Raw genomic sequence first — 12,558 nt, 5'->3', positions numbered from 1 at the left:
CCCCCTAATCTTTCCATTGTTTTTTTATTCACTCACTTATTCATTTATCTTATTTTTAAATTGTGTTAAAATATACATAAAGTTTACCATTTTTTTAAGGTAAAAGTCAGTGACATTAAGTAAGTCCCTATTGTTGAATAACCATCACCACTATCCATTTGTAAAACTTCTTTGTTATTCCAAACTGAAACTCTGCACTCACTAAACAGTAAGTCCCCATTCCTTTTTCTGGCACCTCTTGACAACCACCATTCTACTTTTCTATGAATTTGACTGTTGTGGGAACTTTATAGGTGGAATTATATGATATTTGGCCTATTGTTCATGGCTTATTTCACTTAGCATAATGTCCTCAAGGTCCTTCTATGTTTTAGCATTTGTCAAATTACATTCCTCTTTAGGGAGCTTTGCACTTTTTGGAAATAGTTTTACTATACATTGTGCTTTTTCTTTTGTCATTCAACATGCTTATTAAGAATTATCACAAGAGGCACCTGAGTGGCTCAGTCAGTTAAGATCTCACTCTTGATTTCAGCTCAGGTCATGATCTCAGTCAGGGTTGTGAGATTGAGCCCTGCATTGGTGGGCTCCATGCTGTGTGTGGAGCCTGGTTAAGATTCTCTAAAAAAGGGCAGCCCGGGTGGCTCAGCAGTTTAGTGCCGCCTTCAGCCTGGGGCGTGATCCTGGAGACCTGGGATAGTCCCACATCAGGCTCCCTGCATGGAGCCTGCTTCTCCTTCTGCCTGTGTCTCTGTCTCTGTCTCTGTCTCTCTCTCTCTCTCTCTCTCTGTGTGTGTCTCTCATGAATAAATAAATAAAATCTTTTAAAAAAAAAAGATTCCCTAAAAAAAAAAAGAATTATCATGAACTATACTAAGTGGTATGAGGCATATAAAGTGAATTTACCGTCATCTCAGCCCTCAAGCAGCTTATGGTCTGGGATAATAAATGAGACAGGGATGGAGATGATACCAATACAGTGAACACTAAGTGTATTTTGCAGGGCAAATTGGAGCCAGGCTGTGGGGGGCTGATCAGGTGTGGATGAGCAGAGATCCTCACAGGGAGTTCCCAATAGAAGGAACCGCATGAGCCAAGGAGTGGAGAGATAAAAGCTATGTATGGTGGGCACATTCAGGTTTAGAGACCTGTTTCGTTCATTTATGGAGATAATCATAGGTACAGATAGAGGGGAAGGTCAGATCATTGAGAGCTTTACATACCAGGCTAAGGATTAGCCTTATTCACCAGCTGAGGATTAGGCTTATTCACAGGCGTTGGAAGCCAGTAATGATTTTTGAGCTATAGGCAACTATAGGTAGAGTTGCCAGTTAAGAAAGAGCTTGTCAGGACGCCTGGGTAGCTCAGAGGTTGAGCATCTGCCTTTGACCCGGGGCGTGAGTCCCGGGTCCTGGGATCAAGTCTTCATGGGGCTCCCTACATGGAGCCTGCTGCTCCCTCTGCCTGTTTCTCTCTCTTTCTGTCTCTTATGAATAAATAAATAAAATCTTTAAAGAAAGAAAGAGTCTGTCAGTTCTGTATAGAATGGAATGGGGTCAGAGAGGACAGGTAGTTTATTTGACCAGGTGGAAGGTCATGAATTTGCCAACCAGGATGGTAGCAGTGACCATGAAGAATAGATAGGGCACGGCTCTGAAAGTGGGATTAGCAGGTCCGTGAAGGTTATGGGAGAAGGCTCTTTGACTTCTGAGGTTCACTGTTTCCCAGAAGCCCTACTCAAAGACAAGCATAATCGAAGTGAGGCAGAGGGTGAAGGAACAGATGTGAGGGGCCTCTGCAGCTGTGCCTTACATCTGTGTGTTGGTCTGTAAACATTCTACTTTCCATGCCTGAGATGGTTGGCCAGTTGTGCCCAGAATTTGGCCTTAAGAGTCTATGTTAGAAATCTGTGTACATACTACCTCACAAGGCTCGAGGCCAGCTTCGGAGCTGGAAGATTTCTAAGTAGAGTCTGTTACCGCTGCACCTGGTAGTCTTCATACAATTAGGCCTGTGTCACAGTTTCCATTATGCACATGGTTTCTCATTCCACCTTCCCCTCCCTACCCCCCCCCCCCCCCCCCCCGCTGAGGTTTATAACTGAGCAATGAAAATTTGCTCCCACTGGGAACTTGGCAGGAAGATTATGTTCTTAGCCCAGCAGCAGTTCTAGTTCAAAAAATTTTTTGACAAAATTGGTTTAGTGCATTTTATAAAATGCAAATATTAATCTAATTCACTTCAAGTTTTTCAAGAATTATTTTTGTTCCATTTCACCTTTAAGGCAGCTCACAGAGAACCGACAGAGAATACATTTCATGAGAGATCTACTCTGAATATAATGTGAATCACTTGTATGCTTCTTTCCAGACTTACAACGCTTTGCTCAAATTTTAACTTGCCCCAAATGGCAACCTGTTATATTGCTTTTTACATGAGTTTTTAGCTTGTTGGCATCAGACTTGAGAAATCTTTTCACCTGGATTTCTTCCTTCAGATAAGTGTCTGATGAGATTATTTGTCTTGCTTTTAAAGGTATCAAAGAAGGAATTCCAAAACCTAACTTTATCATTCTAAAGTGTCAAGTGTCATTATAAGGCAGTTCTTTAGGCTGTGGTCTGAGTCTCTTTATAGTAGAAGTGGCCAGTGACTTCCTGGCCCATCCTTCACCTCCTTGAAGTACCAGACCCCTCCTGCTTTTGTGTAAGCCATGTGATCCCAATAGGAGCTAGTATTTTGGGATATAAACTCTGTAAGAGACACCATGCTAAGAGCATCACACTTAGAATATTACTCCATTACATGACAATATCTGTTTAAGTTACTGCAATCTTTTTCTACAGATAAGGAAGCTGGGACCAAGAGATCAGAGATAATTAGCCCAAGTGACACTACTCCAAATGACTTTTAAGGCCACATCAACCCAGCCCAGAGCTTCACATACAGTGTTTTTGCACACAGTGCCAGGCCTCCTCCCTCAGTTCATGCTTGATTGAACACTGAGCCTTGTAATTCGTGTTTGAATTAACGGAATCTTTCTTAGAAATAATAAGTCAGCCTCTGTGCTGTACTTTTGCTTCAGACCTTAGAGGATAATTTTTTTTTAATTTTTATTTATTTATGATAGTCACACACACACAGAGAGAGAGGCAGAGACATAGGCAGAGGGAGAAGCAGGCTCCATGCACCGGGAGCCCGACGTGGGATTTGATCCCAGGTCTCCAGGATCGCGCCCTGGGCCAAAGGCAGGCGCCAAACCGCTGCGCCACCCAGGGATCCCCTTAGAGGATAATTTGGTTCATGTGCCCAAAGTAGCTCAGGAATTGTTTGGGAAGCCATGCAACTTTTGCAGAGATGCCCCTTTTTTTTGTTTTGTTTTGTTTTGTTTATAGAGTAATAGTCTGGGGCTCTTGCTGTGGTCTTTCTTAATGAGAGTCTATTCTAGTTTTTATGAGATGGAGATTGGTGAAGCTAGCAAACTTCTTAAAGGACTGGGCTCTAATCGGTTTCATACTTTAGAGGCAGTTCTATAGTACTTGTTATGACTACCATATTTAAGCCATACCAGTCTTTACTTACAGTCAAGAGTGAGTCCCTATGAGGCTTTGGACTTCTTTTCTGACTTTAAGAACCAAACAAAAGTAGTAACTCAGAATTACCTTTATGACCAAATATTGCATAAAGCCAGTGGAGAAAGATGTATGTTCACATTTTTTAGTTATCTATTGCCATGTGACAAATTACCCCCAAAATTGAGTGGCGTAAAATAACAAACATTTTGTTACCCCACAGTTTCTGTGGGTTGGGAACTTGGAAGTGCCTTATCAGCGTGGTTCTGACCTGGATTATTTCCTGAGGTTGCAGTCCAGATATTGGCCTCAGCTGTAGTCATCTAAAGGCTTGACCAGGGCTGGGGGATTCTCCTCCAAGATGGCTTTCTCACATCACTATTGGGTAGTTAGTTGACTTTTAGAAAGACACCTCAGTTAGGGACAGCTGGGTGGCTCAGTCTGTCAGAGCATCCAATTTTGGTCTCAGCTCAGGTCACAATCTCGCAGTCATGGGATCGAGCCCTGCATAGGCTCCATGCTCAGCAGGGAGACTGCTTCAGATTCTCTCTCCCTCTCCTTCTGCCCCTCCTACTGCTGCTTGCTCTCTCTCCAAAATAAATTAATTAAATGCTTTTTAAAAAAGAAAAGGGCAGCCTGGGTGGCTCAACGGTTTAGCACCTGCCTCAGCCCAGGGCATGATCCTGGAGACCTGGGATCAAGTCCCACATCAGGCTCCCTGCATGAAGCCTTCTCCCTCTGCCTGTGTCTCTGCCTTCTCTCACTCTCTGTCTTTCATGAATAAATAAATAAAATCTTAAAAAAAAAAAAAGAAAAGAAGACCTCAGTACCTACCATGTGATCTTCTCCATAGGAATGTAGAGTTTTCTCACAACATGGCAGCTAATTTTCTGCAGACTGTGTGATCTAAGAGATACTGATATAGAAGCCACAATACCTTTTATGATCTAGCCTCAGAAATCACACACTTCCACAGTATTTTACTAGTCATCCCTGTGCATTTATGGGAAGAGATCACACAAGAGAATGAATACCAGGAGACGAGGGTCACTGGGGCCATCTTAGAGGTTGGCTAGCATATACCACCTGTTGGGAATAGCAAGAGAGGAATAAGGGAGGGCAATAATGCTGGAAAAATAGAGAAAGATAAAAGGATATGAGGCACAGAACATCTGTCTTCCATGGCTGCTAATCATAATTTTCCAGGAGACTCAAGAGAGAGGAAGAAGGGAGACATAATATTAAACCAATAAGGCTTCTGGGGTTTTTAAGTGATAATCATACTTTCCCTACTAATATCTGAGTTGAGAACCAATAGAGAAAGAGACACAGTTATCAGACTAACGTAGAGCAGAATGTCAACCTCCTTATTGGTGGTACTGGATTGGATTTGTAGCCATTGTGCTCCCCTCCCTGTCTAGAGCTTAGGACAGCCTGCCCAGGGGTGGATTTGGTTATGTAAGGGAAATGAACTTCCTTAGAATCGCTGTCTCATCCATGTCAAGACCCAATGTAAAGGACACAGAGAGACAGACTTCAGACCTACTTCCAGAAGGCAGGTCTGCCCCCCTGGCCCCTGACCATTGCATGCTTCCAATGTGGCAGCAGAGGCAGAGCAGAGCCCAGAGGAAGGTAGCTCAGGAAGGACTGAAACCACCTACTCAGCTTCTCCTAGTCTCACTAATCCAATAAATTCACTCCTTTCTTCTTGGAGGAGAGGGAAGGACAGGGCATTTCCTCCTAGGAAATGGAATAACATTTTCCATATGGGAGGGGACAAGAATAGCTCTCCCTGTAAACGTCACTCAAATAAACCAGTCTGAGTCATCAGTAGTGGACTGTGAAGCACATCCAAATTCCAACAATCTCTACAAAACAGAGAATAGTGTATTTTGAGTTATTTTACAAATGTTATAAACAAACTTATGTTATTTCCTATTCTGTTCATGTTAAAGCTATGTGTATTAGTAGTACACCTTTTTTTTTTTTCACTACTTTGTGTGGCTTTAACTAAAATATATCTCTTTTTTCTAGGCACAGGGTGGTAGTTTCCTATCCTCCTCAGAGTGAGGCAGAACTTGAACTTAAAGAAGGAGATATAGTGTTTGTGCATAAAAAGCGAGAAGACGGCTGGTTCAAAGGCACATTACAGCGTAATGGGAAAACTGGCCTTTTCCCGGGAAGCTTTGTGGAGAACATCTAAGGAGACTAACACTGAGAAGGGTGAAAGTCACATCATACAACAAAGTAGCACAAAGCATTTTAATGGAAAGAGCACATCTGTGGACTTCCAGATAGTCAGGAGATGAGCAAAGGATTGGTGCGTGACCCCAGTGCACCCAGCATGGTTAGGCCAGCCAAGAGCATGAAGAAGGGGTGCGTGCGTGTGTGTGTGTGTGTGTGTGTGTGTGTGTGTGTGTCTTGTCACTCTGGATTCGGATGTATAAGGTGTGCCTTGTACTGTCTGATTTACTATACAGAGAAACCTTTTTTAAAAAGATATATAGCTAAAATGGACAATTGTTTACAAGGCTTAACTAATTTATTTGCTTTTTTAAACTTGAATTTTTCTTGTAATAGATAAATTCATTGGATTGTGATTTTAAGGAATTATTAATTTATGAAATGATAGCTAAGGAGAAGCTGGATTATCTCCTGTTGAGAGCAAGAGATTGTTTTTGACTTAGAAAGAACCCCCCCTTCTCTCCCCCTACCGGTGTTACTCTTTGCTTCTTTAAGATAGAAATGCCAGTTCTCTAATTTGGTTTTCGTTTTTTGGAAACTAAACATATAACTGAATCAAGTATCAGTAAAGGCCTGGGGTAGGGAGACAGAAACTTGAGAGGAAAGAAGTTAGTGGTTCCGTCTTTCTGGTTTGGTCAGGAATCCTCCTTAAGACCTAGTTCTCAGTATAATTTAGTGGGTTTTAAATTTCCCTAGAATGAAGTCAATGAAGTGATAAGGAAAAATAAAGCACAATCCTTGAACAAAAATGTATTCAGAAATATATTTAGTTTTATAACAGAAGAAGCTCAGTTCATTGTTGGAAATTGGGAAAATTGAAGTTGTGCTCCTGAGAGTGGCTATGAGATATAATCTCCTATTTTTACCCCAAGTGATCTGCATGCCCAGGACACAATAAAACGTTTGTGAGATCGTGGTGGTGATGCCCTCGTGCTGAAGTTAAAGGCTATAAGAAACACTGTGAAAAGTTTACATTCATCCATTGTGGTTCTTTTCCCACCGTCTTGCATGTGTTACTGGATCCCCACAGTAATATCGACTGTGCATGGAGTGTATATTTCACTGCAGTGTCCTGTTGAGGTTAGTTTGTGCTCAGAAGTGACCAATGCAGGAGGTGTAAAATAAACAGTATTCTTTTCGCTCCTGACCAAGGTCTCTGGGTGTACGCCCTCCCTCCCTGGCTAAGGCATCCATCAGCCATTATACAGTCATTCATGAAAATGTTCCTTTCTGTCCTCCTAGCTAATTGAGGTAAAGGATGAGCCAGGAGGCTGTTGCTGTTACCGTTCCCTTGATGCTCCCTTGCAGCTCTGGGAGGCCTTCCTCAAGGGAAAATGGCCACACCTTACAATTGCAGCAGGATCCAGCTGAGCCTGTCTTTTTATATCCATTCTTTGATGTCATTGGCCTCTTCTCCCCATTACATTCCAGGGCCACTGCAGTTGTGGGTCTGGGTAGTCCTAAAAACAAAAGGAGGGAAGACAGCCTGGTAGTGAATGAAATTGTTGCTACAGTTTTCTTGTGAAAAAAATTTTTTTTCATTTTTTACTCTTAAGAATTACAACTGGGATATAGAAACATGAACTGAAAAGTCTTCTTGCAATAGCAAGAGGTTTCATGGTCTTAAAAAAGATGTTATATGGTTGAAATGAAATCATTCCTAAATTAACCTTTTAGTTTTTTTTTTATATATATATATATATATAAAACACTGTACATTATGTTCCTGTGTGTTGATTTTTTTAAAAAAATACTTTACTTGGATATTCATGTAATATATAAAGGTTTGGTGAAATGAACTTTAGTTAGGAAAAAAGCTGACATCAGCTTTCATCTGTGTAAGTTGACACCAATGTGTCATAATATTCTTTATTTTGGGAAATTAGTGTATTTTATAAAAATTTTAAAAAGTAAAAAGACTACTACAGCTTAAGATAATTTTTTACCTGTCTTCTCCATATTTTAAGCTATGTGATTGACGTACCTCTGTTAATAGTTTCCTGGTATGAAGTTGGTTAAAATTTCATCTGTTAATAGATCACTTAGATAATATAATGTATGGGTTTTCTATTGGTTTTTTGGAGACAGTAGATGGAGATTTTGTAACAAGGGCTTGTTACACAGTGATATGGCAATGATAAAATTGCAATTTATCATTCCTTTCCATGTTAATAGTTTGAAGACTGGAGAAAAGGTTCAAGATTAAAATTTGATGTTCAATCATGTGTTCCTTGTGTTAATTCTTAAAATTTTTCTTTTTCTCCTTTTTTAAAAATTTTTTTTAATTTTTTAAATTTTCTTTCTCCTTTTTTAAACCTAAGACACATTTGACGTAAATTCTACTTCATAAAAACCCTTTGCATATACCTCAAAAAGAAGGTGTCTACAATAATCAGTTTAGTGGTTATGATACATTTTACCTCTCCAACTAACAAACCTTCTTTGGTTAGTTCTCCAAGAAGCTTAAAGTCTTCTTAAAAGACCTTATAGGTATTACCACTTCTGCTCCCCTGCACCTTTCATGGCAACTAAAATGTCTGGTGGCCACTAGAAGTTGTTTCTTAGCCACAGAAAGAAGTAGTAGACCTATAACCAACTGTATAATAACCAGTAGGCCTCAGCAAAGCATGGGAACATCATCTTTAGACTCTGATTTTACTCTTCCATGGAATGCCAACAAGTTGTAAATTTAAAGAAACCATGTACATCCTGTTAAAAATATTTTCCTAACCTAACTTTTAGTTACTATCAAATTACTTACCAGAATTAAAAATCAGGAATTCCAGTTTATAAATCATAGCTTTGCCAAAAACTACCTTTGTGACCACTTGGGCAAGTTACTTATTTCTTAGTTTCCCCTGTTACTGCCCTGTCTGCCACACTGAGACTTGTTTGAAAAGTGCTATTGTAGTAGGTGGCATTATTTTCATATCTGGTTTCAGATATTTCCTCTTATTCTCTTGGAGTACATGCATGTAATTCCATTATTGGGTCTAATTAAATTTAGAAAGAACATATTAAGGTGATGTTTCCAACTGCTATGCATTTAATTTTTTGTTCCTGATGAGAATAGGACCTTTTTCATATCTCCAGAAGTTCAGGTGAATATTTCACAACATTAGAATTCAAAAAATGCTTTTAATAGATGTTAGGCTAAGTTGTTGTGTGTATCCGTGTGAAATTTTTAAAAAATTTGTTTGAACCAATTAAACTATGTTCTTACCGAAGTGGCATCCTAATGAAATTATTCCTTTCCAAGAGAAAGAATTTGCCGAGCTACCACAGTAATGGAGAGGATTAGCCAGTGTCCAGGCTTAGCAAGGCCTTGCCCTTCATGAACTCCTGTCAACTGCAGACTGTAATGGGGCATGCTCTGGTACATAGGATATATCTAATGGGACTTTGCTCTGTTCCTGGGAGTAATGATCATCAGAGATAGTAAGAAGTTTTTGGAGCAGTAACCAGCCAATGTGAACTGTGACAGTTTTAAAATACTCTCTCTGATTTACAAATGAATGTTTCTTTTATTTATTTTGCGTTTCTTATTAATAACTTCCTGGCTTGGCTTGTTTGGATTTCCATCTTGAAAACACCACCTTGGTCTCATTTAGGATGGACCTGCAATTCACATTAATCTTTGAGCCACCATTCAATACTACTATTATATGGCAAGACTACTTTAGTGGTACTGTTAAGTCTCCAAAGACAGCAGAACTATCTCTACTGGTAATCAGTGAGCCATACGTCACTGCTATTGCTTCCAACTTAAATAAGAAATTTGGTTCCAGAAGGCTCTGACCTTGAGTTGACTCTTTCAAGGTCTGAATTCTTATAAAAGTACTGGAGAAAACCATGAGAGATTTCAGAGTGAGAAGGCCTTCCTAACTATGACATAAAAACCAGAAGCCATGAAAAAAGAAAACATTGATACATTCAATACAGAAAAGTATCTACATGACAAAATACCATAATCAAACTCAAAATAATAGGGGAAAAAAGTATTTGTAACTCCTGTAACAAACAGAATTTCATTTACATATAAAGAGCTCCCACAAATCAATAAGAACATAAGCCCAAAAGTAAAATTGTGACAGAAACTGACAATTGCCTCCATTATAATATTCATTTTCCTATTCTCCCTTACGAACTGATATCTGGGCAATGTCCTCAGTTAACTGCATCCAGTTTTTCTTGGGTGCATCTCTGTTACTAAGCTGTTGTTGAGAAAACAGCTTAAGTGTTAAAAGAGACTTCTGGTAAGTTTTCTTAAAAAGGCACACTTCCTTTGACCATTTTGCTTTTCCTTCTTCCAGCCTGCAATGTAGACTTGATGGCTGATACTCTAGTAACTGTTGAACCATAAGATAACTCAAGAGAGAAGCCACATTTTAATGTGATAGAGAAGAAAAAAAGAGCCTGAGATGTTGATACACTTATGGCCTTCAAGTCAGCTTGCACTACTCAGCCTTAGAGATGATTTATGTGAGAGTAAGTCCCTTGATTTTAAGCCACTGGAGTCTAATCTCTTACCCTTAACTGCCCTGCCTGATACCAATGTAAATCGACAGTTCAGGGATGCCTGGCTGGCTCAGGCAATGGAGTATGTGGCTTTTGATCTCAGGTCTCCCACTGGGCATAGAACTCACTTAAAAAATAAATAAGGGGCTCCTTGGTGGCTCAGTCAGTTAAACGTCTGACTCTTGATTTTGGCTCAGGTGAGGTCATATCTCAGGGTTATGAAATCAAGCCCCACGTCATACTCCATACTTGTCTGCTGGAGATTCTCTCCCTATGCCCCTCTCCTTACTCTCTTTCTCTAAAAAATAATTAAATTGATGGTTCATCAAACGAAATTCAAACATATTAAAAGATGTTCTACTTTGTCCCCAATATAAATGGCACATTAACAACAGTGAAATACTTTTCATCTGTAACATTGGAAACTAAAAAATTAGAAATCACTGTGTTGGCAAAATGAGGAACACTTAATACTTTGCTAATGAGAATGGAATTTGATAAAATATCTAGGGAGAGCAATCTAGAAAATACCAAAATTGCAGATGTACTTACCCATTCTACTTTTAAGAATTTGTCCTCCAAGTATATTTATTTATCAAGTGTAAAATGACAGTTGCCATATTTGTTGCAGCATTTATACATTGATTTTTTGCTGTGTGGGGCACCAGTGCCCCAACCCCTATGTTGTCCAAGGGTCAAGTGTATTTAGAAGAGAGAATGAGAGAGGAGACAAACATTAAAAATTTTTTAGGAAAGTGAGATCTTTCAAATTAAGTAGAAAGCAAGGGATTTCTCACTTTAGTGAGAATGATTCATCATTTTACTATTGAGTTCAAGAACAGATAGAAAAATGATATCATTTAGAGAGGGTGATCCCACACTTCCACTTCTTTGTTCAGAGCACATTATCTACAAGAGCGCAGGAGAGCCCAGAGGTTGACTTTCCACAAAGGATTGACTTTTATTCCTCTGCCATTACTTTGGGAAATTGAGAGACTTGTTTTAGAGTACAATGGATCCCACAAATAAGACCTTACGAAATAAATTGGATACACAACAAGGTCAATAATGAGATTCTACTGGGGCCTCTGCAGGTAGTCCCAAGATGCAGAACTCCTAGATTTGCCATGGTACAAAATGAAGGAAAAGTATCAACAAAAGATGAATGTTAGGGTGCAGGCTTCCAGCCTTGGATCTTGTCTAAGGACAAGTCTGAAACAAGGCAGGACTTCTATCCGTGGTCGTCCCTCCCATAAACACTGCTACAGGAGTACTACCTAAATACCCACAGAAAGGGATTCGGATATTCACCACTCGGCTCACAACCAGGTAGTCGAAAGTGAGACAGCAAGAGCAATGGTGATCTGCTTGGCAAACGTGAACTCACAGGCCTCACCCAGTCCTGTTGATTTGTGCAGAACCACGAGGCCTTCAGCCTTAATCCTCTCGGAGGAGCTGCTGGAGGCAAGAGGATGAGCAGCAAAAAACAAACAAACCCCACCAAGGCCTCCCTCCCAGAGCAGAAAGATTTGATCAAGTAAGATGTAAAATTCAGAGTCCTATCTGGCACTATCACTATCCTCTCTTTCTCCAGGTCTTTCTGCAGCTTTTCAAGCTGACCTTCCAAGGCATTCAATTTCGGAAGCTGGAGCTTCCAAAAGACCCATCATTGAAAGAGATCAGTGTGCCACACCCTGCTAGCCATTACATGGCAAAACCTAATTGGCGGTTGAGGCGGTCTAATGGCAGCTTATGAAAATTACATTTGAGCTGCTAATTAAGTGTTTGGCTATTTGGCTATTCTGAATATACGTATATATATATGTGTGTGTATGTGTGTGTGTGTGTGTGTGTGTGTGTGTATACATGTATATATGCATAGGTGAGAAATAAACTTCATCACTATTTATTTTCTAGATCAGCACTGTCTCATAGAACTTGTGCTCCAAGAAGTGGTGGAAAGCTTTACAGTTGTTTATCTGTGCTGCCCAGTATGGTAGCTACTAGCCACGTGTGGCTCTTGAACCCTTCAAATGTGGCTCCTGTGAAGTGAATCTCTAATCTGATTTAATTTTCATGAGTTAAATTTTAAAGTAGCCCCATGTGGCTAATGGCTACCATAGTAGGCAGTGCAGTTTTAGAAAATAGCTATTTTCAAATGATCAGACCAAAAAAAAATGTAAATACCAAAATGTGGCCTTATCCAAAACATACCATATGCAGCTTC

General features: G+C 39.8%; 1 protein-coding gene across 4 annotated transcripts in view; it reads left to right on the top strand.

Annotated features, from left to right (window-relative positions):
- Nucleotides 1–8,033, top strand: part of SH3RF1 (SH3 domain containing ring finger 1) — a 182,955-nt gene extending 174,922 nt beyond the window's left edge. For all 4 annotated transcript variants that reach the window (XM_072795940.1, XM_072795939.1, XM_072795942.1 and 1 more), the window contains one exon: nucleotides 5,604–8,033. In XM_072795940.1, the coding sequence (XP_072652041.1) occupies nucleotides 5,604–5,772 (169 nt within the window). In that variant the 3' untranslated portion in view covers nucleotides 5,773–8,033. The remainder of the gene's footprint in view (nucleotides 1–5,603) is intronic.
- Nucleotides 8,034–12,558: the final 4,525 nt, after the last annotated feature.

The sequence above is a fragment of the Canis lupus genome, chromosome 24 (genome assembly GCF_048164855.1).
Source record: "Canis lupus baileyi chromosome 24, mCanLup2.hap1, whole genome shotgun sequence".
In the NCBI taxonomy this organism is placed as follows: domain Eukaryota; kingdom Metazoa; phylum Chordata; class Mammalia; order Carnivora; family Canidae; genus Canis; species Canis lupus.
Note: the sequence above shows the minus strand (reverse complement) of the source record. Positions and strands in the feature narration are given on the sequence as shown.